Source organism: Silurus aristotelis (assembly GCF_946808225.1).
Source record: "Silurus aristotelis genome assembly, chromosome: 8".
NCBI classification, from domain to species: domain Eukaryota; kingdom Metazoa; phylum Chordata; class Actinopteri; order Siluriformes; family Siluridae; genus Silurus; species Silurus aristotelis.
The window spans coordinates 14,500,149-14,527,306 of NC_139581.1; the positions used below are offsets into that span (position 1 = coordinate 14,500,149).

Genomic DNA, 27,158 nt, shown 5'->3' on the forward strand with positions numbered 1-27,158 from the left:
GATCAGCAGTTTCTCTAGATATAAACAACTGCATGATCCATATTGGTGTGGTAAATGCAATTAGTGTGTGTGTGTGTGTGTGTGAGTGATTTATATATATTCACCACTCACCATCTACCTTGAAAACAGCACCTGCACGTTCATGCAGTTATTTACTCATGACAGCAAAATCATGCAGATACAGGTTAAGAGCTGTCCAGGCTCACCAAAACCGGCAGCAGTTTATGTAATACTCGAGCTATCTCATCTGGCAACAACCATGCCAATGTCAAAGTCACAGAGATCACTTTTCTTCTGATGTATGGTATAAAAATAAGTTAAAGCTTTGGTCTGTACCTCCATGATTTTTTTCTACATGGTATGGCTATCACAAAATAGCCTGATTAGTTAACTGTGCAGATGTACAGCTGTTCTAAATAAAGTGGATGGCAAGTAGAATATTAATATATAGACAGATGGATGGATTAAACGTGTGTGTGTGTGTGTGTCCCTTGTATGCTACTTAGGTATTTTCAATACTTTGTACATACACATCTGTTCATGCATGAATGTTTTATACTTTTCTCACCCTTGTATTTATTTTTTTGTCAGTTGTTGGTTACCATGCTTTAATTCTTCACCACAGCTCTTTTTGAGTTACCAGTAATTAAGAAATGTAATTTCTCTTGAAAAATATCAAATCATATCAGTCTTTTACAATGTTTTTACGATATTTCAATGCATGTCATCTCATCTGCATATTCAACACACTAAATTGTTATTCCAACCTCATAGAGTAGAAAAGCAGAAATCTGTTGTGCACATATATTTCACATATACCTTCATAGTGTTTTTGTTTTAATTTTGGAAGCTTTCTGGCTTTATGCTTCAAAACATATATACACTGATATTTGCTATTAGAAAGTGTGTGTGCGTGTGTGTGTATAGTTCTAAACATACAAAAATATTTTTCATGGCATTGATACTGTTAGTCAGTTAGTCTTTGTATTGAGTTTTTATTTTATTTAAAACATTTTTTATTAAATATGAGGACATAGTGAGTTCTGTTTTAATACTGATGCAGGTGATGTGGTGTTTAATCATTCATTCAGATTGGGTTATTAAGACTGACCATCATTTGTATGTTGTGCAATCTGAAAGGTGAAGAGGTTAAATCAAGCACATTATTATTTGGGTTTTGCTTCAGATTATCTGAGCATGGTTTCGCTTGGGATTTGATTCATTCCAAATGTTTCATTCATGCCTTTTTATTTTTCCATCTGCAGCAAAACATTGCCTACTGTCAGTATATCATCATATCATCATATCTGTCAGATCCATCTATGGTTTTCTTTTTTGCTTTAATGTTATTTCAATCCAATCACAAATATTAGGGTTTACTACTAATACAATCACTTGTGGGTTTAAAAGGGGTTTAGCAATGGTAGATCTTCAGGAACCATTTTTGTAACATTTTTCTGTTCCTTTCTTTTTTCTCTCCTCTAACTGTATTTTCTGTTACTAATCTTTGCACCATCTTTCTTTTCTCCTTCTGCATCATCCTTCATTCACTGTGTCCACGTAGGTGGTAAGCCAGCGCTTCCCGCAGAACAGCATTGGTGCCGTTGGCAGTGCCATGTTCCTGCGCTTTATCAACCCTGCCATAGTGTCTCCCTATGAGGCAGGCATCTTGGAAAAGAAGCCTCCTCCTCGGATTGAGCGCGGCCTTAAACTCATGTCTAAAGTAAGGCATTTCTGCAGGTGTATGCATTTTAATGTGGTCATGCTTTATCAGAATGATTACTTATGCCAGTTTCTCTTTTTTTTGCAGATTCTTCAGAGTATTGCCAATCATGTTCTCTTCACCAAGGAAGAGCATATGAGGCCTTTTAATGATTTTGTGAAAAACAACTTTGAGGCAGCAAGGAAGTATGTGTGGGGGAATTTTGGCTTGCATCTTCAAGGATGGCAGTCATTTAAAAATTAATAAAGTGTAGCTTAATAAAAACATGAATTTAGGCGTTCCTTAATGAATGCAAACTGACCAAAAATGGAAATGTATCTTTGCTATACAGTAACTTGAGTTATGATTTTTTTTTTTTTAACAACCTGGTTATTATTTTTGCAGATTTTTCCTAGACATAGCATCTGACTCCCCCCCTAGTGATTCAGTCAATCACAGCCTCTCCTTCATCAGTGATGGAAATGTGCTTGCCTTGCACCGTTTGCTCTGGAACAACCAGGAGAGAATTGGGCAGTATTTATCCAGCAACAGGTATGTTAACACATTGATGAGCCCAGTCGACAAATGTTTGGGAAAATTTGCCACTGACTGCATTAAAGGTTGTTAGATATCCTTAAAGTCTCCTGGCTTTAGACCTGCTTCCAGTTCTTGCATTTCTATTCCTCTTTCCAAAAAAGACTATGGCCTTTACACAGTACAACTTGCTTGCATTTCTGCTTTTTGGTAAACAGACTGTTGCTCTACATTTTGACCTACTCATGATAGAAGTGTGCTCAAACATACTAGTATATTGTAGCTTTAGAGATATTCTGTAGTAATTAGTTATGGAAACGTTTCTTATAGTTCTTGTAATCGAACTTGTAATGTTGCTTGTTTATTTTTATCCACAATAACAAGGAGAATTGATTTGTTTGGCAGGGACCACAAGGCTGTTGGTAGAAGACCCTTTGATAAGATGGCTACACTCCTGGCATATCTCGGCCCACCTGAGCACAAACCTGTAGCAGACACTCACTGGTCCAGTCTTAACCTCACCAGTTCCAAGTTTGAGGAGTTCATGACTAGGTAAATTTACTTGATCTTTTGCCACACCCATGCTCAATCACTTTTTTTCAACTTATTTTTCCTGTCCACATTTTATGTGTAATCTGCACAGGAAATATCAACCTTCATAAAAAAAAAAACCCACAAAAAAACCCCCCATACTAAACTTTCCAGGAGAGTGGGTGTTTGCTTTTACCCGATCATACATCTAATACCTTTTGTATTAAACAAAGAAACGGATATTAATGTACTTGTTACTAGTTGGGAAAATCAGAAGGAAGATGTGGTGACAGTGTTATAGATACAACATGACGTACAGGGTGTGTCACACAAGTTGGCTTTTTTTTTTTTCCAGCCCCAAAAAAGTTCTGTGGCATTTTCTGATGTGAAAAAACAGCCTAAAAATTTTTATAAAAAAATAAAAGGAATTTAAAACTCTGCAAACATTAAGGTTTCATTTTAAAGGTCTTGCATCTTAACACATGAAAGTTTTTCTACCTACACATTTTAGTATAAAAGAAAATGAGCTAAATTAAGTTTAAGTTAAATTTGCTGGTTCTTTAATAGAAAATCATTTTACATTTATTTGTTTAGTCATTTTCTTTATTGCATAATCTGCTATTGAAGCAACACAAATCCCACTTTTTTGCCACTCTTGTGATTGTACCACTGAGACTAATGTTTAATTATTTAGTGTTTACAGTATAGCGTATAGTACTTGGAAAATTAGATACATTTAAGGTACCTCTTTAACTATACTGTCCATTTTATTGATTTATTTTTTTGTTTGTTTGTTGGATACAAAACGGCTATTAAATCCTACTGTCCAGTGAAAGTTAATTAAAAAGAATTTTCTTTTTCACAGGCACCAGGTCCATGAAAAAGAAGAATTCAAAGCTCTGAAGACACTTAATATCTTTTACCAGGCAGGAACATCGAAGAATGGCAACCCTGTTTTCTATTACATTGCTCGAAGGTAAGATTTTTTAACTTGTTGCGGTGTAAATTATAATCTATAATAAAACCATTTTGAACCACTTGAGAAATCAGACTTCTTTGATTGTGTTTAATGGCCCGACCAAATATGTGATAGAAAACTACAGGTATAATCTTCTTTCACAAGGTAAGTTAGTGTTTTGTGTGTTTGCACCGTGTAAGAAGGTCTGTAACATATCAGTTTCTACACGAGGCTTAAAAAGTTAAGCAAGGTTTTTTTTTCCTATTGTTTTATTCATCTAGTATTTAAGTAATGATTTTGTGTTAAACAATAGTTTGTTAAACAATTTAGGCAAATCTAAAAATATATATATATTTTAAAATTCAATTAATTGTGGCATATTAAATATGTTTACATTTACAGAATATGGCAGATGCCCTTATAAAGATCGATATTCATTGATATTTTTTTGCAGCTGAGTTGTTGAGAATTTTAAGGTCTTGCTCAGGGACCCAGCAGTGCAGTTTGGTGGTGCCAGGATTTAAACTCACCACCTTCTGATTAGCCTGACATCTTAAACACTCAGCTACCCCAGCTCATCAATGAAACGTCTACTTAAATGGCTGATTTGCATAGTCACCAACACACTACATTTATGACCAATTTTTGCCTATGTTGGGTTTTTTAACATGTAATTATTTTCAGCAGTGTATATTGATATTAAGATTTTTGCTTGGCACACTTTAGTTTACTGGTATTTTGCATGCTGTAAAATAGCCTTTATTTCCTCTGCACATTTGCTTGTGCAGTCAGCCTTAATGCCTAATATCCTGTGTGACTGTAATAACCTAACACAACTTCATGCCAGTCTTCCCCTCACCTTTTTGAGACTTTTTTTTTTATTTAAAAACATTTAGCACTTTTTCCTCAGGTTCAGTACAATTTCTTTTGCCAATATATTTGGAATTTCCGGCAAATGTGTACTGTAAATGATTTTCCAAGCTGTACACAGAACAGCAGGAGTGTTCTTTGCACTCAAATAGTTTCTCAAATGTGTTATGCAACAATGATAACAGGTCAACACTGCAGTATGTACACACAGCTTTTTATCCAAACAGCCATCTGAAAGCCATTTAAAGCTAAACACTATCCATTTAACACAGGGTTTGTTTCTCATTACTCATAGATGTAGAGAATTGATCATGCTTGCAATACCCACACTTTTTTGTAGACATTAAATTTTGTGATTACGTTGGTATAATCGCCTTCCTATTTTATGAATAAGCGCATTTTGTTTTGCCAGTTGCAAAGTTATTTTAATGATAAAGGGCTAGCTGTTAACCTTAACCTGCTTGATATTGCTACTAAGTATTCTAATTATAAACCATTTTGTTTTTGCTATTTTAAAGTTGAACTTTTAATGAAAAATAAAAGAGAATAAGATTGTAGCCAAACCTGTTATCTGAGGAAAATTGGCTCTTTGTCAGCAAACGCTTCTCAGCTTTAACAGCACCATTACCTACAGTTAAATGCCTGTGCGATCTTTAATACTGTGGAGCGTTTGGAAAGCTCTCGCTGGAGAACCTTCATTTACTAGATGCACCAAACGAAGTGGGCTGGACAGCATTCGATAACTGAGGGTCCCACCTGTAGGCATTGTATTTTTAAAACTGCTGATTCTTAAGTCATGTCTGATTTTAGTAATTGAGCAAAGAAAAGCACGTGCAGCAATCATTCATAGGATTCTGTTTGACGATTTGTTTTCATGATAGACCAATGTAGCAAGAGACATTTGGCTGAAAATGGGAAATAAAGTCTAAGTATGATAAAGGGTTAAGTTTAAAAGTATTTTTACACATGGGTAACTGCATTATGTGGATTCCTCGCATGTCATGTATAACCTTGAAAGTACTGTCCTATGAAAATGACATTAGACTTCATTTCAGACATTTGGAATTTATACTGTTTTTTATGGACGAGCATAATACAGGGGAGATCTTTTTTCCCACACTATTGTTTAAAGTCATTTGTATGCATTTCTAGTAGTTTGTCAAGATATCTATGCATGACAGACATACTGCATAGAGAGTAGTGGACAGTTTGTTTGAAGCACAGAGTATGTGTGGTGGCCAGGGAAACGCCCTTCACCTGCTGCCATTTTTTCCATGTAGTTCTGAGAACTATAGCGCCCTTTTTTTTTTTTTTTTTGGGCCGTGCATCTCAACCACTTTCTGTAGGTGGGTTAACCCCAAAAGTCAAAAGAAAATTTGTTTAACAATTCAAAGAGACTGCTGTTTTAGTGCAATTTTTTTTCTTTTTGGCATTCAGAGGTAAACAATTTGAGAGTATCTTTTCGGAGCTCCATCTTTTACAACACATAACTATCCAACAACTTGATTACTGTGAATCACAGTTAGCTAGCAAGGCTTCAGAGACTTCCAGACTGACTTGTTAGCACTATTTTTCTTAACCTCTCTCCACATTAAACATGGTTTTACAGAAAGCACCCCCCCCATTTAATATTTTTTTATTTTTTATAACCGTCAGCTCTTTGCCAGAATTTAGCCACACATGTTTTTCCCCAGACCACCACACACTGTTGAGAATAACCACAGAATCAGAAACAGTCAAATTGTGTAGTTAAAAGACGTTAAACCTCAGTATGGTCTGCCTTTTAAGTCTATAATGGCATGGTTGTGTTTTCAATTCAAACTAATTTCTAGTCAGGAATTATTCCAACTTGATGCAAAATCAGAAGATTTTGCATCAAGATTTTGCATGGTTGTGTTTTCAATCCAAACTAATTTCTAGTCAGGAATTATTCCAACTTGATGCAAAATCAGAAGATACTAAGGATGATTGCTGTGCCCAAAAGGATTAAAGCGACAGTATGAGGTTTGCAGTGATTGATTTTGATGCTTGTGCTGCGAGCTCTTTCAGGCAATGGCTTTTTGGCGCTCCGTGTGCGGATTGTTGTGCTTGTCTGGGAGGAGAGACTGTACGGGGTTGATGTGAGAAGTCCCACACCCTTGTTCAGTGCCTGCTCAGATGCCCCAGAAGAATTATCAATACTCCAATTGTCTGGAAAGTTAAGCAGTGCCGATTTGGACAGATATCCCGAAGTTATAGCATGCACATGTGGTTGATCACGAGTGTCAGTACCCAGTGGAGGCTCAGTGTATGATGCAGAGTGCCGGGTTCTGGTGGTGGACAAGTGGGCTTCTCCACATGTGGGCCTGATGAAACAAGGGCAGCCCAGAACCTTTGCTGGGGTCTGCTGCATCCAGTTTAGTAGGTATGTAATGTTTTGCTCGTCCTCACATGCCCACGGGTTATCCCCAAGTGTAAGGAGTTGCAAAGCTTCCAATCGATTGAACACACCCTCACTCACTGAAGCAAAGCGATTAGCATGCAAATAAAATTGGGACAGCCTGGCAAGGCGTTCCAGTGAGCCAGGCAGAATCTGCAGCAGAAAGTTGTGGGAGAGGTCTATCATCTCCAGATTGTAGGGCATGTTTGTTGGAACAGTCCAGAACTTGTTGTGGCTTAGGTTGAGTGCTCGCAGACTGGGTAGTGTGTTGTTAATGAAGACCACACGCTCTAACTGGTTGTTTGATAAGTCTAAGGCCTGCAGGTTCCAGTGGTAAGCAGTGTCGTTTTTTTCAAGGTGGTGAATGCGGTTAACGGATGCATGGATATCCCACAGTGCTCGCGGCAGGCCAGATGGAAGGTGGTTGAGATGGTTGTGGGAGATATCCAGAATTCTTAGGTGGGCAAAGTGGCTGAGAACTCCATCTAGGTTTTGCAGCCGGTTGTGTGACAAGTTGAGGAAATGGATGTTGTGTTGCAGGCTGTTGGGTAGCAGTACGAGACCTCGGGCTGAGCAGTCCACCGCTCGATGGCCCCTACCACAGGAGCATGCCGAGGGGCAGATAGCCAGCACAGACACTGCACATAGTATCAAGAGCAGCAGGCAAACCAGCATAGAGGCAGACATTGTGTGAGCTGTCCTATAAAATAAAATAATTTAATTACAAGACATCAAAAGGGACATGTTGCTTTATAGGACTATTTGATTTTTCCATATGGTGTTTTGCTGATTAGTTATTTACCAGCACTACATGGCTAAAGACGGCGACAATATTTGAAAAGAAGCTACAATATACATCCTGTTGTTTGGCCTTATCACAATTGTTACTGCCTGAGCTGTAATTATGCTTCATGTATTGATTCAGTCTATGAAATTATATGATGTTTAGTAGCATATAATGATTTACTATTTATTTTCCATTTTGTTCTTCTTTCAGCAGTCCCCCACCTATGCTCTTAATTGTGTGCATAAGCTGTATCATCTGGTTCAACCTCGAGACCAGCTTTCTGCTTTGTAGCAAATTTATGTGACCTGTAAAACCTGTCCTTATCCTTGTTGGGATGATAATTGCTTTACAAGATGATGGGATGGAATATTCTCTCTGGAAGGTGACACATTTGTAATCCTCTGTAGATAAAGTTTCTATTTTTTTTTCTTGTTGTTGGATTAGATATGATTTCACCCAAACACTGCTGCAGTCTCATCTTTGAACAGGCTTTATTTTGTCCGTGTTCAATGATTATCATTATATTCTATTACATATGTAACCCTTAAAAACTACTAGTATGCTAATATGGCTCTTGTGTGACTCAGTAATTTATTATAGGTTAAAACATGAACAAGCAATGTAGAATTTTATCTTTTGAATATCGGTCAAAGCTAGTCTCATCTTTATAATAGCACACAGCTGGTGCAATATCAAAAATATTTATATAAGGTCTTGTTGGGCTGTTTGTCTGTATCTACTATGTGGCAGAGCGAGAGGTAAGTGAGCAGAGCACCTCAGTTCTCTCTTGGGCTTGAGCTGTGGCTGGAGTTTGAGTCCCTGCCAGAAGCAACTCTCCCATGCTGCTGTTTCTGCTGCAGTGAGCGGTTAGCATTTTGCCTGGTTACCAGCATCTCGGGTCCTGTCCTTTTTCTTGTTAACTGTTATCTAGGGACCGTGCAAATTTACTGTCCAGATCACACTATACGCCAGTGTAGTATACAAGAAGTTTAGATTTTTTCTGATGATTAGCCGGGATTTGTGATGTGATATGTAGCTGAATATTTGAGGGTTTTTTTTTTTGCTGGAAGATTGTTATTTTACCGAAAAAAGCTAAAGTGTACAACTGTATTTGTATATAGGCTAAAAATATTTTAAGCAGATCTCTGACATGTTTAATATAAAGTATTTTGCTTTGTTTATCTCTACCGTGAATGTATTAAATACAGAAAATGACTTACCTTATCCTTTCCATCAATATTCCGTCATTTCTTTTCTCTCTTTTTCACACTCCAGCCTCTTCTTTCTAGCTCTCCTCTTATCTGGAGCAGCAGAGGATAATTTCAGTCACTGTCTTTTTTTCTTTTTTCTGCTACTCTGCATGGCAGGTTAGTCCTTCCTCACCCACATTCAATCTCTGTTTCTCTGTCTCTCACTCTGCACTCGCTATATTACCCCCTCCATCAGGCTCATATCTTTCCCTCCCCTTTTCCCTTCCCAGCTACACTAAGCATTAGTGAGTTAATAGGTGGTTCTTCTCTCGCACCCATTTCCTTGGCCGGACTCGCCTCTAGGCATACCAGTGCTGTGGTGGTGAGCAAGCCTCTGATGGCTTAAACCCCAAATGCTGCAAGCTGCTCATCCCAGCAGCATCTGAGTGCTTGGAGAGTGGCGAAATGAGCAGTGAGCAGGAGGGAGGTGGGAGAGATAGTGGAGAAATGCAGCATATAGACAGCTCCTGCTGCTGCTGCTGCTGACAAGGTTTGGGGGTGTGGTGGGGGGTTTGGCGAGAGATGGGACTGCTGACTCTAAAACCTTTTATAATCACAACCAGTGCACTCAATGAAATCTCCCCTCTTTCTCCCATCTCTTTTCTTTTGTTTTCTCTCCATACGCACAGACCTGCTGTCATTTTCCAGTATAAACACGTGTACTGTGTTTTTTTTGTACACACAGCACATACTAATACACTAACCTTGACTGCACTGCAGTGCCACTATTTAATGTGAATGACTACCTCTATGAAACATCACCGTGTTTTTTTTTTTTAATATATATATAAATAAGTAGGTTGCTATTTTACAGTCACTCACTCATTACAGCAACAGTATTAACTGTGAGCATGTTATGAAGGTCATGAAAGGATATAATGATAAAATTATTTTTCTTTTGTGGTAATTTTTTCTGATTTTTGTTATTTAATGGTGGGTCTCCTGATTACTTTGGGCTGGATCACTTTGGGCTGATCCAATGGTGTGTGCTTATTTAGAGTTTTTTTTTTTCTGGAAAATCTTAAATCCGGATTTAAAACAAAAGTTACATGACACAATTGTTTTGAGAAAATTAATTCGACATCTGGTGTTCTTGTTACATTTTGAACACACTGACTAACCTCTACTTGGAGATAAAACCGCAGTCTCTGTGAGAACCTGGGCTCCGTATGTATGTGGTGCCGGTGCATACAGGTTTCATCTGGGTTTTGAAGTTTTCTCACTCTGTCCAAAATTAAATAGGTGTTAAATTTTACCCTAGGTGTGAAGTGCGTGAATATGTGCGCAACTTCTCGTGTGGTTCTGCATTTTATTAAATCACTATTAATATTAATGTGTAAATTAATCTTTTCATGTAAAGTGTATTTGATCAGTGATCTATATTTACCAGAGTAGTTTGTATATAGTCTGTATTAAAAAGGCCTGGTCTTAGATCATGCAAGAACAAAGTACAATAAAGTAATTACTATTTTGATCTAATGATTTAATGATGCTTTGTGTATTTTCTGGTAATGGTTTTAAGTACAAACAGATAATTACCTTCTGAAATAAGATTTCTCAAATAAGAATTGTAAAGATTTATTTAATGATGAACTGCATAGTGGGATTAAGATCATTGGTAAGCATGCATGCCCATTCATTTCCATTTGTGAATCTCTGCTTATTCATCTAGTCTAATCCCAGTTGTGGATATGGTTATGCACAAAAGCTTTCGGCTCATTTCAATACTTAGAATTAACTTTCTATTCCAGCATGGTACAACTACCAAAATACATTTTACTAGATTGTAAATGGTTTCTGTTTTGCTACAAAAGTGTCAAACTGTAGCGTCCAGTAGGACTTCAATTGAAAATGGAGCAATACCCACAGAGGTGTGAAATCAGAATTTTTTTTTTTCTGAAATTATATACATAGTGGAATTATATATTTTTTTGGTGTGTATGTGTATGTATGTATATATACAGTGAGGAAAACAAGTATTTGAACACCCTGCTATTTTGCAAGTTCTCCCACTTAGAAATCATGGAGGGGTCTGAAATTGTCATCGTAGGTGCATGTCCACTGTGAGAGACATAATCTAAAAAATAAATCCAGAAATCACAATACATGATTTTTAAACTATTTATTTGTATGATACAGCTGCAAATAAGTATTTGAACACCTGTCTATCAGCTAGAATTCTGATCCTCAAAGACCTGTTAGTCTGCCTTTAAAATGTCCACCTCCACTACATTTATTATCCTAAATTAGATGCACCTGTTTGAGGTCGTTAGCTCCATAAAGACACCTGTCCACCCCATACAATCAGTAAGAATCCAACTACTAACATGGTCAAGACCAAAGAGCTGTCCAAAGACACTAGAGACAAAATTGTACACCTCCACAAGGCTGGAAAGGGCTACGGGGAAATTGCCAAGCAGCTTGGTGAAAAAAGGTTCACTGTTGGAGCAATCATTAGAAAATGGAAGAAGCTAAACATGACTGTCAATCTCCCCCGGACTGGGGCTCCATGCAAGATCTAACCTTGTGGGGTCTCAATGATCCTAAGGAAGGTGAGAAATCAGCCCAGAACTACACGGGAAGGTTCCCCTGCTTTAACCAGCACATGTCCAGGCACGTCTTAAGCTTGCCAATGACCATTTGGATGATCCAGAGGAGTCATGGGAGAAAGTCATGTGGTCAGATGAGACCAAAATAGAACTTTTGGGTCATAATTCCACTTAATGTGTTTGGAGGAAGAAGAATGATGAGTACCATGCCAAGAACACCATCCCTACTGTGAAGCATGGGGGTGGTAGCATCATGCTTTGGGGGTGTTTTTCTGCACATGGGACAGGGTGACTGCACTGTATTTAGGAGAGGATGACCGGGGCCATGTATTGCGGATTTTGGGGAACAACCTCCTTTCCTCAGTTAGAGCATTGAAGATGGGTCGGGGCTGGGTCTTCCAACATGACAATGACCCGAAGCACACAGCCAGTATAACTAAGGAGTGGCTCTGTAAGAAGCATATCAAGGTTCTGGCATGGCCTAGCCAGTCTCCAGACCTAAACCCAATAGAGAATCTTTGGAGGGAGCTCAAACTCCGTGTTTCTCAGCGACAGGCCAGAAACCTGACTGATCTAGAGAAGATCTGTGTGGAGGAGTGGGCCAAAATCCCTCCTGCAGTGTGTGCAAACCTGGTGAAAAACTACAGGAAACATTTGACCTCTGTAATTGCAAACAAAGGCTACTGTACCAAATATTAACATTGACTTTCTCAGGTGTTCAAATACTTTTGCAGCTGTATCTTACAAATAAATAGTTTAAAAACCATATATTGTAATTTCTGGATTATTTTTTTTAGATTATGTCTCTCACAGTGGACATGCACCTACGATGACAATTTCAGACCCCTTCATGATTTCTAAGTGGGAGAACTTGCAAAATAGCAGGGTGTTCAAATACTTATTTTCCTCACTGTATGTATATGTATGTATGTATGTATGTATGTATGTATGTATGTATATACACAACACACCACTGCCAGTTAGCGTTGCAATTTTAAGTCTACGTTTTCAAATTCTTATTTTATTTTATATTTACAGTTTAAGGAAAGCCATATTTTTATTTTGCCAGTTATGAGGAAATGTATATAGGTATTATAGGTATGTAAGGTTAGTTGGTTTGTTACATTTAGACTACTGCTTAAAGCCAGCAAAACAACAAGCTTCTTTGTTTTAGAAAGGATTTATAGTGAACATTGAACAAGCGTGTGAGCACCCCAGATGTCACTGATGCTTTTTTGGGGGGAGGGGGAAATCACACATATGACTTGTCACCATTATAATCTTCCATAACAATAACAGATTTTTCAAATGACCCTTTAGGTTAAGTTGTTTCATTGCATAAGAAAGAAAGCCTGACTAGAATATACAAGTACGATGCATTAAAATCTTTTTATTTGCATGCTGAGAGCCTTTTGCTCAGTAAGCACAAACTTCAACCACTCAATATACTCTGGTGTTTGCACTTTCTTCCCAGTGGTATTTCAGTTCTTTTAAGATTACTAACATTAGCATTACTAACTGGTTATTAAACACACTGTTAAAATAGACAAACTTTGAAATGCATTTTTTCTGTTAAAAAAAAAAACTTGGGTGGTGGAACTGCTGCAATTGACTCAGAAATTGCTTCTTCTTTGCGGTCTCTTGTTTTCAATGCATTCTCGGTTTTATAAACAATGTCCACATCGCCCAGAGTAAGAGTAAATCACATCCAACACGGTCACCTTTCCTGTATGTAGTTTTAAAGAGAGTATTTTAATGTCCCAGTGCTGTTTACTAACAGTATCCACAAATAGCAAATTTTTTTTTAGATGTTCAGAGTTTTAGCCTATGCAAATGTTTTAAATGGAAATTAACTTGATAGCCTCAGTGCTCTAAAGACTGTACTAATGACTTTTCTACCATGTTTCTACTCTTTCAGGAAACTAATTGATAAAGCTGGAGTCTTGGAGATTGATTTTTAAAAACAACTCCCCTTCTGTGCTGTGTACAAATGTTTTTTCTTTGCAAAACATTTGTTCTAAAAGCACATTTTTTTCAAATAATAGTTTGTAGTTGCAGATGTTTTTTTTAACATCTTTAGGATGGTGCTAGTGGTGGTGGAGTAGGGATGTGTGTAGCATCTGTTGGTGGTGATGATGATACAGCATCCTTGGCTGGAGAAACATTAAGATCCACGTCTTCAAATGCAGTAGGATCAACACCATTTGTCTCTGAAGGTGGAGATTGAATGGTCTTTTCATCGAGTTTAGGAGTTGTTTTGATATCCTTGTTGTTTTCAGAAGGTGGAGAAATGCTTACAGTCTCTGGGACATTGGAGTTCGAAGAGACTTCAGCAGATGGACTGTTTGCTTCATATGTCTGAATAACGTTTGGTGGAGTTGCTTGTCCGTTAAGTGGTTGTAAATGATGTTGCCCAAATATACTGCTTGCTTGAGTGCCCTCAAGAGGGATTTCCTCATCCGTTGGGCTCAAAAAGGATAGCCGCTTCGAAAGCCGCTGGGGTAGGAATGAGTGGAGGGAAATTCTCTTGGACTCTCGTCGGTGGAATGATCCATCCTCAATGATGGTTGGTGTGTTAGGGTTGATATCAACTTCAATGAATGGTGATGGGCCAGCCCAGTCAGTATTCTCCATTAGCTTTTTCTTCCTTTGACGATTTTTAACGAAAATCACTACAAATGCTAAAAACATCAACAAAAGAATACAACCTATTAGCAAGGCAACTATTTTTCCTGGATTCCCTTTATTTTTGTCTTTGATAGGGGCTATGGATGTAATAAAGTCAGTGTTTTTTGTTTGCATGGTGGAGAGAGGGTTGTTATTAGGGGTGGGAGGTTTTGTCTCTCTAATCATGTCTTTTGTGGTTGTTTTGTATGTTGCATTTGTTTCTGTGGTATCAGCAGTATAAGTTGTACCATTCTCTGGGTTATCAAATGGATTAAGACTGGTGGAAAAGCTAGTGGTCGTTGATGTGCCAAGTGGGTAGGTGGCTGAATCATTTCTTTCTTGCTGAATCATTTTAGTGCTAATGTCCAAAGTTCCATTTGAATCGGTGACATTGAATTTAGGAGGATGTGTGCTTTCTTTTTCTTGAGGAAGTGAAGACCATTTAGTAGACATTGTTACTGCAGTCTGAACTTCTTCCTGTGTTTGATTTGTAATGACCTCTTGAGTTTTTTGGAACGGAGTAGAACCATCAACTATCAGAGTCTTGAAAGATTCCTTCTCTGCAGATCTTGTGGTTTTCTTTCCTTTAGTGTGAATATCAAGACCTTTATTGGTGGATTTAAAATGATTTACTGTTTGGTCATCTCTGGTGACAGTCAACCCTTTCGAGATACTCTGTATCAGTGGTGTAATTGCGATTTGATCAGTGTTTTTTTGTGTTTTGTATTCTGTCAAGAGAGCCAAATGAGATGTACTTTCTCCAGTAGAAATAGTCTTGGCATTACCATGAGTCATACTTGTAACATGTTGGTGCTCAAAGGTTGGTGGGGGCGATTTTGAAGATGAGACATTTTCTTTTTCTTGATCTTTAGAGGTAAATTCTTGCTGCTTGGTGCTGCTTGGCTTTAGCGAAGGTCCAATGTTTTTTGGAGTGAAACTAGTTGGTTCATCACTCTTTATGTTTGTTTCATGATATTTAAAAGTATCTTCATGCTGCGTGGTGGTGCTTGATTCCATAGGATGTTCAGTGCTTCTTAGAGCTAACATAGTGGTCTCTTTACTCATTAAGGTAGATTTATAATCTTCATGGGTATCTTCATGCTGCTTGGTGGTGCTTGATTTCACAAGATGTTCAATGCTTTTTGGAGCAGCAGTGGTGGATTCATCACCCCGCATGGTTGTTTCATTGTCTTTAAGAGTATATTCATGCTGCTTGGTGCTGCTTGTTTTTAATTGAATTTCAGTCGTTTGTAAAGCTAAAATGGTGGTATTACTCATTAAGGTTTTTCTATAATCATCAGAGTTATTGTCCTCCTGCTTGATGGTACTTGGAACTAAAGTTGTTTCACCAATTAGTGTCCATGCAAGTACCAGAAACAGTGTACATGTACTGAGAATTGATTTCATGATGTCCTCTTCACGGGTGATTCCTGTAAGCTACCAGAGAAGATGTGTTAATATACTTAATATTCTAATGGTACTCTTACCTTATTAGAACTGAATGCTCTTAGAGCTATCCAGAACGATCAAGTGTTGTGCGTATACTTTTCAGTGTTCATTGGCAATACAACAACATATGAAACAATCTAAATAATAGCACTAGATACATATTTATGATATTTCTGTTTTACAGGCAAAATGATTGGAAAATTATGACTAGAACATTGAGAATTTTGATGGAAAAAATCTAAATCAAAGACCACCCCTTGGTTTTTATTTATTGGAAATACTGAACTTTCGTAGCTGTAGCTTTAAAGTACTGGAAGCTTGTATTTATCTTTTATGTTGTACAAAACTGCATGAATGACAAACTAGACCAAGGCAATGTCAAGTGCCCTCAAATAAACTTGTCTTGATCCTGCTATGTGGACAAATATTTGTCCAAAAATGGCCTAAAACACTTTTTAATCAATTAAATTGTCTATAATGTTAATAGTGTGCATAAATGAACCAAAACATCTATTTATAGTCAGTTCTTAAGTGTTAAGCGATGCAAACTGGTGTACATTTTTAAAGGAGTACTGTGGCCAGTGCTGTGCCATTCAGGGAAGATCTTTCTACCAACACAGGATTATTTTTATTGAGAGATGTTTAAAAAAATAATAAAATTCAAAAATCTAAATTCAAAATTGCCATTAGGATTCCTGTTTTTTCTGTCCAAAACAAGAACTACAACCAAGACGATGACATTTCAGGCAAAACCTTCTCCAGCATATCGCAAGAGACTTTGTACAGTTTCTTTTAAAGAATATTTTTAGGTTGTCTATTAAATATAAGCTTTGTTGCAGTTGCAGTTTGTTTGTTATTGACCCTAGCAACAGTTGTTTTCCTGAGACTTTATCGGAAGTTGTAGCATGTTGCAACTCTCAAGCTGTGCCGTTGAGACATTTCCCCCTGTCAAGTTCCCAGTATAACATGTGCAGTTGAATGCTTTTACTTGATCCATAATTGTTTTGATTTTTTTTGCACGTACATAGCTGTCTTTCTGGCTATAACATGATCAGGTGAATTCAATTGAATATGCTTATTCTACTACCGACATATTCTATCTATAGTAACGGCACATGCACAGAGCCTTGTGACGGACCACATACACTGATCAGCCGTAACATTTAAACTACTGACTGGTACAGTGAATAGCTTTGTATATCTAATTGCACCAGTACATGATAAGGGTAAGGATGTATTAGGCATCAACTATACTGTAATTTATTGAATTGCAATGGCTAAATGACTGGGTCAGAGCATTTCTAAAATGGGAGGTCTTGTGGGAGATTCATGTTCAGTGGTCAGTACCTTTCAAAAGTGGTGAACCAGCAACAGATTTATTGATGTGCATAAGGAGCACAGATTAGCCTGTCTGGCCTGATTCAACAAAAGAGCTACTGAAGCAGAAATTGCTGAAAATTTTAATGCTAGTTTTTTGAAGAAGGGTATCAGAACAGTGCATTGAATTTTGCTGCACACGAAGCGGCGTAGCTGTGAATCATCCAAAGTATCCACCCTGCTGAAGGCATGTACAATAGCCATGTGAGCTTAAGAACTGGTCCATAAAGCAATAAAAGAAAGCGGCCTGGTCGGATGAACCACATTTTCTTTTACATTGTGTACGGTCATGTGTGACACTGACGTGGCAAAGAGATGGCACCAGGATGCGTTATGAGAAAAGGGAGGCAATTTAATGCTCTAGGGCAATATACAGCTTAGAAACCATGGGTTGTGGCATTCATTTGGACGTCATTTTGACACGTATCATTTGCACGCTGTCGTGCCGCTACAGACTGGTATGGTCTGTCCTGTCTTTAAAAAGGGCACACGGAGTTGTGGGTTTTTTTTTTTTTTTTTTTTTTTTTTTTTTATGCCAAAATTTTTCTTCATTGTAAATCTTAAACCAAAGGAATGCAGGTCTGCATGCTATGTAGCTACATTAAGAAGATGGCTAAATACATTTGTAAATACTATCCCTATATTTTACACAATGAGGAGAAAAAATAAATAAAATAATGGACTGGTACTGTGAAATATTGGGCTGTTCTTTAAATATAGATTGCTCTCTAATTAACTACACATTACAGTAGAGTGCATTTAGTTTTTATATTTCTCTTCAAATGCCAAATTATATACATATTATATACATGACATAATGTGTATAAATGAGACCGATCCAGTTCTCAACCCCTGATAAGTCTGTTTTACTTAAGGACAATTAATGTAAAACACTATTATATAGTTACCCACTAATAAAATAAGCAAATAAATACATTTCAAACATATCCTGCATCTTTTTGTCATAATTCTAGTACATAAACACACCATTGTTACTTACCCAGTTAAGACAGCTTACTAATGAGTCTAGATGATGTTCTGCAAAAACTATTCGATCATCAAAGATCAGCGATGTTAAAAAATTATTCTATATACATATCCGCTTGCCCACCCAACTTCTTTTAAAGCCTTGGTGAAACACGAAGGCTTGAAGTTGAATGAGGAACTTGCATATATTTCACTGACATGAAATGACAGGAAATGAGAGCTGTGAAACCACTGCTTTTTTTTTTTTTTTCTTAGGCTTTGACACTAGACTAACTTTAATGTCATTGCTCTGCAATTATGAAAAACATATTAATGCAGTGGTAAAGCAATACAGATTTGAAGAAAGTTTAATTATTTTAACCCATGTTTTAAACTCAGAGTTTTATGTCTGGTATAATTGGCCTAGTGAAGGAGACCTCAAATATGGCATCCACTTGATTGTAGTCATCTCATATGTATTTATGAAACTGGGATTTTTTTTTTTTTTAAAGAACTGCTTTAATTGCTTTAAATGACTTTTGCTATTACCTAGTCCTCGGTTGTTTGTTTGGATTTCTGTTTCTTACTTATTAAACAGTAGTAGTAGCAGTTGACTGTATTTAGACACCTGAATGTAAGAAAAGGAACTGGGGAAAGTGGCATGCAAGATAAAAAAGATATACATTTTTTTTATTTATTTTTTTTATCAATACTTATAGTGTAAACAAGTAACGTACAAATATGGTATGCAAACCAACATGTACAAATTCAGCCCAAACAAAGAACAGTTTATTTTAAATAAGCAGTTTATTTTTTGCCATGGTTGATTACAAAGAATATGAAAAAAAAATTAAAATGAAAATTATATGATGAACTTAAATGGTTCATCATATAAAGGTAGGGAGAAAGACTTGGATGTAGCAACATCTGTGTGACCCATACCCTTCTGTCTTTGCATAAGCAGAAGTTTCTAAAACTAGAATTTCTTCTAAAACTACTTATCTTTAATGATCTAATATATTACCTTTTCCGCTTAAAGAAACAGTATAATTAGCGAAGTTAAATCCACAGATATTCAATAAAAGGTGTTTGTGCTAATATAATTTAAAATGTACAATTGTTTTATATTAAAAATGCCAGTTTTAAACCTTTGGAATAATGCAAGCAAAAAGAGAATTGAACTGAAAAATATGTGGTAAGTCTTTTTATATATATATATATATATATATATATATATATATATATATATATATATATATATATATATATATATATATATATATATATATAATTTTTAGATACTGCCTTTAGGTTAACATTAATTATTTAAGAGGAAGAAATGAGCAAGCTTACACTACCAAAGGCATGTTCTCCAGTTCCTTAGCAGGATCTATGCATGAATCTCTGGATGTGGAGCTTTGAATGGTGGTCATGACATTTTCTTCATCTATGTTTTTGGTGTTGCTTTGATGCAACATAGCCTCCTCTTCTTCATCCTGCTCCACTGCATCGTCTGCTTCTGTCCGAACTTCCTCTAGCAGGACGTTGGTCTCACATGGACCTACAATGCCTCCCTCTGCTTGTTCATTGCTCCAGTGACCCGATCCTCTCACATCCCCTTTACTGTGGGTCGGGCGTCTTGCCCGGCACCGTCGCTTTAAACCGATGACCTTATATGCTAGCACCATGACCGATATTATCAGGGCAAGCATAAGACTCCCAAATGTAGCAATTATTATGAATGCTTGCTGAGGCTCAATAAAACACTTCTCAGCAGGTGGCACACTAGTTGGCGCTTTGGTTTCGTTCTGCAAGTCATAAGGCAAGCTGGTGCTGAGATGTGTGTTATTAGTTTCCATACCAGCTAAGAAACTGGAACAATAAAAACCTATTTTAGTTTAAGATTTAATTTAAAGATATTAGTTATCTGTTAAAAAATAAAAATGAAAAAAACATACCAGAAAATAACCAGACCGATCTTCTTGGGGAGGCAAACGTTTATGCTGCTTCTAGTTGAAACATAACATGACAGGCAAATATTATGACAATTATTCACCTTTTTCACTTCAATCATAATTGCTTTTCCCAGCCCTATCAGTAGTGAAAGGTATTTAAGATCAAAGTTTTTTTTTGTGTGTGTGTATTTTTTTATTTAATTTAATTCATGCTACAGTAATACCTAAAAACTTTTCATCGCACTATGGTTTAAACAGTGAAATATCTGAATTCTATGCCTGACATATAATACATATGAGAGGTCGAGCACTTACCTGCGTAAAGCTATGGTTGCACAGGTTATTGAAGCTGACAGAAAAACGAACAGCGAAGCAGGTATAAATGGCTCAAGATGCAAATATAGTCACTTCCTGTCTGCGTCTACTAGAGTTACTTTGAGGGGGTCTTTGAATTTAGATGTCTTAGAGCTACAAAAGAAAGAACACATTTATGAATAAACTTAAAACTTGATTTGACACACACATTTTGAATCTCATATGTTTATGTACTTCAAATATTTGAGTAGTATTTGTCCAAGGCTGTTTAGGATTTCTACTGAATTCACTAGGAGGGTTTTGGATTTTAAATATGATTAATTGACCTGTTTCAATATTAATTTTTTAAAAGGAAAATCAATGACCTAAAACTTTTTTTTACTCACATTCAGGTTCAAGACAGGGCAGATCAACGGTGACCTTCTGATCTACCATGTACTACTTACACTTAAGCCATATTATGCTAAACAGTACGAGATAGTTGTCGACCTCACCCATGTTGGCCCAAGCAACCGCTTCAAGACTGACTTCCTTTCGAAGTGGTTTGTTGTGTTTCCAAACTTTGCCTATGAGAATGTGGCTGCCGTCTTTATATATAATTGCAACACTTGGGTGCGGGAATACACCAAATACCATGAGCGACTGCTAACTGGTCTAAAAGGCAGTAAGAAGCTGCTGTTTATTGACTCGCCTGCACGCCTTGCTGAATACGTGGAACCTGACCAGCAGAAGCTTCCGGCTTCAACCCTGGCCCTGGAAGAGGACCTCAAAGTTTTCCATAATGCACTTAAACTTGCTCACAAAGACACAAAAGTGTCCATTAAGGTATTCTGGAAAATCTCCACTAAGGAAAAATGTTTTTGGTCATTAAGCTAATTTGTTTTACTGGCATGTCCTTGTATTAAAGATTTCTTCAATTATTTATTTTTTTTCTCCCTAGGTTGGCTCCACAGCTGTACAAGTGACCTCAGCTGAACGTACCCGTGTTCTGGGCCAGTCGGTTTTTCTCAATGATATCTACTATGCATCCGAGATTGAAGAGATCTGCCTCGTTGATGAAAACCAGTTCACACTGACTATCGCCAACCAAGGAACACCCCTCACCTTTATTCACCAGGAATGCGATGCCATAGTGCAGTCTATCATTCATATCCGTACACGCTGGGAGCTCTCTCAGCCTGATTCCATCCCTCAGCATACCAAAATAAGGCCTAAAGATGTGCCTGGAACTCTACTCAACATTGCACTCCTCAACTTGGGCAGTTCTGACCCCAGCCTGAGGTAAAATGCACAAATAATAAGGCCACTTGCTTTTGGACATTTTTACAGGCATAGTTAAACTGTTCAATGGATCTCAGTTCAGGGAGAGTAACAGTGATCCTTTTTGTTCGCCAGCTTCATTCTTTGTTGCTTTGAGCTGATTGGAAATGCTAATGTGGATGTTGTGTGTCTTTAGTTCAACTGGCAGGCACTTAAACTTGCCATTGACAAGACAATGGAAAACAAAAACGTACTTGAGAGCCAAGAACATGCTAAATCTTGTACATCAATTGCTTTGATAAACATTGAGATTGTTTTGCTGCATCTCTTTTCTTACCGAATAAGCAAAGAATTCCTTTTTTGAAAAGTTCTCTAACGTTTGTTGATATGTAACGTTATTTTGGTGCCATTCGCAGGTCAGCAGCATACAACCTTCTCTGTGCCTTAACTTGCACCTTCAACCTCAAGATTGAAGGCCAACTCCTGGAAACATCTGGCTTGTGCATCCCGGCCAACAACACCCTTTTCATTGTTTCCATCAGTAAGACTTTAGCAGCCAATGAACCCCACCTCACCCTGGAGTTTTTGGAAGAATGCATCAGTGGTTTCAGCAAGTCAAGTCAGTACTAAATGGACACAGTTTATTTTCTGCACACCCACTGACAAATCAAGTACATCAATTTTTTATTTTATTAATGTTTTTGCTGCCGTTACAGGTATTGAACTGAAGCATCTGTGTCTTGAATACATGACTCCTTGGTTGCGCAACCTAGTGCGCTTCTGTAAGCACAACGATGATGCCAAGCGGCAGCGTGTAACTGCTATTCTTGATAAGCTGATCACCATGACCATCAATGAGAAGCAGATGTATCCATCAATTCAAGCTAAGATCTGGGGCAGTCTGGGCCAGGTAGGCTTGCTCTTGTGTAGTATTTGACCTTTATTCAAATATTTACAGAATGTCTAATTCTAAGCTTGTGTACATACATTATTTTTTATTTTTTTTTACCTCCATCATTTTCACAATTTCTTTAATCCCAAATTTTAAAAAAACTTATTTATTTTTTTTACGGTTTATAGATTTCAGATTTGCTAGATGTGGTTCTGGACAGCTTCATAAAGACTAGTGCTACCGGGGGTCTGGGTTCAATCAAAGCAGAAGTAATGGCTGATACAGCTGTGGCTCTGGCATCTGGAAATGTTAAATTGGTTTCAAGCAAGGTAAGCTTTCAGTGCTAGTTTAGATTCAACTATTCTAGCAATTTACATGTAGAGGTTAACCATGTGCAGTTAAATGCTTTTGTTTAATAGTGTGTCATATGTAAGGAATTAAACATGACAGGGCAAATAAATGATAACACATTTTCGGGTGTGGATTATTTTTCTATTACAGAATCTGCTCTTTGATTATAAAATATGACTCTGCTGTTATTCCAGATTTTGTGAATGACATTGTTTCATTGCTAATAATCATTTTTTTATTGCCATATGTTAATTTCCAGTGCTACTCATTGACTGTCTGCGACACCACTAATTAAAAACTCTATTAAATGCCTCACATGCATGTCTAGCATGTCTTTACTAAACAGTAAAATTGTATTTATGTAGTTTGGTTAAATTTAGTCGTCTTTGTGTAATTAAATTAACTATTTAATTGTTCTATAAGGATCTATGAAATCTCATTTTCTCACGATAAATGACCCACCTCATTATAGCATTAGCATTCAGCATAGCAGCAACCCTTAAAAAAGGTCTCTAAAATAATGGATGAATTATTTTAATTTTCTTTTTGTGCTCTAGAAACATTTCACTGATATTTTGTCTGAGTTTGCTCTACTACTCCATTACCTTTTAAGATATAGTTGAGAAATCCCTACTCTTGATTCGTAGGTGTACTTTCTTGCACATACACAATAGTAAGTTAGCAAGACACACCATTCAATTATATGAACAACTGTTAGTTATTTCAGTGAATGAGAGCACATCATTGTTAAGCAGCATCGCACAATGATGGCCCTTCGGATATAAATTCCACTAACCTCAATAATCTCTTGTAATTGAGGTCCTTGAACGAAGCAACGAAAGCATTAGGATCTGTCTTCGTCTTTATGTCTCCATTTGTCATTGATATATTTTTAAGCTCATAGCTGCACTGAGTGGGTGGTTAGCACTCTGGCTAGCATGTGCCAGCCACTGCTGATGTCACTACATGCCAGTTTGAGAGTACAAGGGCAGGCTTTGTCCAGTCATCGCATCTGCCTTCTCTCTGCCTTACACAACATCAGACTCGGAGGCAAACACAGACCAAACATGACCTTATAGAGGTGGTCATAAGCCTCTGGAGAGTAATGTTTAGATACATGACACATGGAGATGATGACAAAATGCCATTATTTTAAAATATTTTATAGGCCAGTCATATATATATATATATATATATATATATATATATATATATATATATATATATATATATATATATATATATATATATATATATATATATATATGTGTGTGTAAATGTTTTAAATTACTACAATGACGAAATTGCAATATATTTAGAATCTGGTTTAAGACAAAACAATAAAATGTTTAATGCAGTTTCATGGTGATCATGTCATATTATGCTTTTGACCTCTGATTAAAACCCATGACCAAAGAATCAGTTAGGAAAAATGGATACCCATGTCTGCTCTTTGTAGGCCACACTGCAAAATGTTTCAGTATTTGAGTTTTTTCTCTCTGTGCTTTAAAGGTAATTGGCCGAATGTGTAAGATAATTGACAAGACGTGCCTGTCTCCAACTCCCACTCTGGAGCAGCATCTGATGTGGGATGACATCGCCATCCTGGCACGTTACATGCTTATGCTCTCCTTTAATAACTCCCTGGATGTGGCTGCCCACTTGCCTTACCTCTTCCACGTGGTCACGCTACTGGTGGCTACAGGACCCCTGTCCCTCAGAGCATCCACTCATGGCCTGGTCATTAACATCATCCACTCACTGTGTACCTGTTCACAGCTCAACTTCAGTGGTGAGTGGTGTTCACATAGTGGTATTTAAATGTGCACATGGCTATATGTTCTCTGTAACACTTTGTATGCTTCATCATTTAAAACTAACTCTTGGGATTGTGGAAATGCTGTGTTTGTTAAACATCATTCTCATTTCATGTAAATGTATTTTCACAACAAGCACCTTGAGCGTCCCTCTACTAGGGACCCTATAATTCCACTACAGTGTCACCTCGGCAGTCATATCGTAATTCTCCTTTCGTTTTCTGCAGAGGAGACTAAACAGGTGCTGCGACTGAGTCTCACCGAATTCTCCTTGCCCAAGTTCTACCTGCTGTTTGGCATCAGTAAGGTCAAATCTGCGGCGGTCATAGCATTCCGCTCCAGCTACAGAGATCGCTCGTTCTCTCCAGGCTCTTATGAGAGGGAAACCTTTGCGCTGTCCTCCCTCGAGACAGTGACTGAAGCCTTACTTGAAATCATGGAGGTTTGTCCGAGTCTTTATGCTATTTACTGTTGTTTATAAACACCATGATTATTGGTAGATTTCTGAAATTTGTGTTCTTGTGATCTTATTCTCTTGTGTTCTCATGAAGGCTTGTATGAGGGACATTCCTGGATGTAAATGGTTAGACCAGTGGACTGAGTTAGCTCAGAAGTATGTCATTCTATTTTTTACATTTAGTAGTTTCTATAAATGTTAGTGCTTTTTTAATTGCTACTTTATCCTGTAATATGGAATGGTATGTGTGTTCATTGACTGTTGTTTTATGTCTTTGGTAAGATTTGCTTTCCAGTACAACCCATCTCTGCAGCCACGGGCGCTGGTGGTGTTTGGCTGCATCAGCAAACGTGTAACTCATGGTCAGATCAAACAAATCATCCGCATCCTCAGCAAGGCCAGTCCTCTGCTCAGTATTGATCGGGTGAGTGCTTTTTTATATAGTATACAATACTATATATACAATAGTGTTTGTGGTTAAACATGTGATCTTTAATTGCACAAAAGATTTTGTAATGAATTTCGGAAATAACTTTTATCAGTTCATACTTTTATTTAACATTTCTACTTCTGTTTCTTTCGTTGCTCAAAATGCCATTCGACTACCTGTCGATAATGTTGCAGTGGCATTTAGCTCTTGGTTTGTCTGTACCTAAAGAGAGCTTTTCCAGCAGTGTTTTAGTTCTTTAGAAGATGCGATAACTGGACAGACTAATCTGTACACTTTACTTAAACAGATCAGGTTCAGATCAGTTTGCTTTCATGCTAATCCTGTAGTCACTGGTGTCATGGTGTTCATCATGTTTAATAACTATCTGAGCTGAGTTTCTCTCGTAACTTGTCACAGCTGCATCCTTTAGTGGCATTGCATTCTAAGACTTAAGTCGTGTCTGCATTACTTCTGTATTTGCTTTCTCATTAAAATTATGTTAAATGTGTCTGATGATTGGTCAACATTTTCGCCAATAAAACCCTAACAATATTAACGGCCCCCTGTGATGTCAGGGTGGCACATAACCGCTAACCTAGGAATAATAAAACACAGCAACAACCATAGAGAATAGCACCGGAACCACTCTGCACATCACAAATAGTTCTTCTTTTTGTCCTAATTTCAAGGAACGATTTGAATTATTCCTCAGATCTGTATGTTTTAAAATATTTATAATTGCAGTAGTGATGTCTTATTCCTTTCTCATATTAAGTAGTTGCTAGTAAAGAGTTGGAGTTTGTTCTTTTTTGTTTTTGTTTTACAACAAATGGACCTTATTTGATTTCATATTGATACAACAATTTGGAAAGCCTTCTCTGAATGCTGCTGAGTCACTTGCTGTCATTTCTTAGACCAACTCACGCTTTAATAATGGTAATTCTCAAACTCAGTCTCAGCCCTGTAACTTTTTCTCCTTTTTTGGGTTTAAAGAGACTGTTTGTTTCTTTGTGACTGTCAGATGGTTCCTATCTGCAGAATGCAGTGTGCTGTTCAGAAAGCTGTAGAGCCATTTGCTCTGGCAGTGTATCTGTAGCTGCTGGTGCTATGCTCCACTGGCCAGCCAGATTAATGCTCTTCCTCTGCAGGGGCTGGAGAGCTGCTTAAAGGGGCCAGATAATTACAACAGTCAGGTTCTCATTGAAGCCACAGTCATCGCCCTCACCAAGCTACAACCCCTCCTCATTCAGGTACTGTGATGCTTTAACTTGCTGTTTTTGTTTGGAGATGGAATACAGTATCATATATTTTTGTACTTGTAAATTCACTGAATTGACAAAATATTTGTGAACTGTTTAGCCGAGTTAGAAACAAGGGTTCAATTAAATGTTAGGTAAACCAGCAAAACAACTAGGGCTGCTACTAACGATAATTTGGATAATCAATTAATCAGACGATTACATTGTCCCTCTTTCGATTAATTTGATTTAAAAGAAAAATTATTAAATTAGATGTTTTGCTTATTTTAACTATATAACATCCTAATTCAGGGAGATTGTGTATAAAAGTGTACTTGAAAATGCAATAGTCACATACTTAGTTAACTATTTTTGATTTTGACA

The 27,158-nt window shown here is 37.2% G+C and overlaps 2 protein-coding genes and 2 long non-coding RNA genes across 24 annotated transcripts in view; 1 reads left to right on the plus strand and 3 right to left on the minus strand.

Annotated features, from left to right (window-relative positions):
* The window catches only part of nf1a (neurofibromin 1a), a 63,535-nt gene that overhangs the window by 23,785 nt on the left and 12,592 nt on the right, over positions 1–27,158 (plus strand). For all 19 annotated transcript variants that reach the window (XR_014534695.1, XR_014534696.1, XR_014534697.1 and 16 more), the window contains 15 exons: positions 1,565–1,723; positions 1,811–1,908; positions 2,108–2,254; positions 2,642–2,788; positions 3,633–3,743; positions 20,722–21,154; positions 21,270–21,610; positions 22,006–22,208; positions 22,306–22,499; positions 22,670–22,810; positions 24,345–24,624; positions 24,877–25,091; positions 25,201–25,262; positions 25,389–25,530; positions 26,685–26,786. Coding sequence is in view for 15 of the 19 variants with exons in the window: in XM_083548571.1 (XP_083404697.1) it covers positions 1,565–1,723; positions 1,811–1,908; positions 2,108–2,254; positions 2,642–2,788; positions 3,633–3,743; positions 20,722–21,154; positions 21,270–21,610; positions 22,006–22,208; positions 22,306–22,499; positions 22,670–22,810; positions 24,345–24,624; positions 24,877–25,091; positions 25,201–25,262; positions 25,389–25,530; positions 26,685–26,786 (2,775 nt within the window). In the remaining 4 variants the exon portion in view is untranslated. The remainder of the gene's footprint in view (positions 1–1,564; positions 1,724–1,810; positions 1,909–2,107; positions 2,255–2,641; positions 2,789–3,632; positions 3,744–20,721; positions 21,155–21,269; positions 21,611–22,005; positions 22,209–22,305; positions 22,500–22,669; positions 22,811–24,344; positions 24,625–24,876; positions 25,092–25,200; positions 25,263–25,388; positions 25,531–26,684; positions 26,787–27,158) is intronic.
* On the minus strand, positions 5,453–10,926 carry LOC310729946 (oligodendrocyte-myelin glycoprotein-like). 3 transcript variants are annotated; one of them, XM_083548642.1, is made up of 3 exons: positions 9,022–10,926; positions 6,506–7,714; positions 5,453–6,416 (listed from the first exon to the last, which is right to left on the minus strand). In XM_083548642.1, exons 1-2 carry the CDS (start codon positions 9,033–9,035, stop codon positions 6,544–6,546), a joined length of 1,185 nt encoding a protein of 394 aa, XP_083404768.1. In that variant the 5' UTR covers positions 9,036–10,926; the 3' UTR covers positions 5,453–6,416; positions 6,506–6,543. The 3 variants fall into 3 exon arrangements, with proteins under 3 accessions (XP_083404768.1, XP_083404769.1, XP_083404770.1); XM_083548643.1 differs by lacking the exon at positions 5,453–6,416 and having other exon boundaries at positions 6,487–7,714; positions 8,577–9,876; XM_083548644.1 differs by lacking the exon at positions 5,453–6,416 and having other exon boundaries at positions 6,487–8,728; positions 9,022–9,874.
* LOC310730296 lies at positions 13,504–18,287 on the minus strand. The gene is made up of 2 exons (XR_014534794.1): positions 18,094–18,287; positions 13,504–15,704 (listed from the first exon to the last, which is right to left on the minus strand). It is a non-coding gene; the product is annotated as an uncharacterized lncRNA (long non-coding RNA).
* On the minus strand, positions 19,367–23,769 carry LOC310729955. Its single transcript, XR_014534700.1, has 4 exons — positions 23,629–23,769; positions 20,330–20,482; positions 20,018–20,068; positions 19,367–19,931 (listed from the first exon to the last, which is right to left on the minus strand). It is a non-coding gene; the product is annotated as an uncharacterized lncRNA (long non-coding RNA).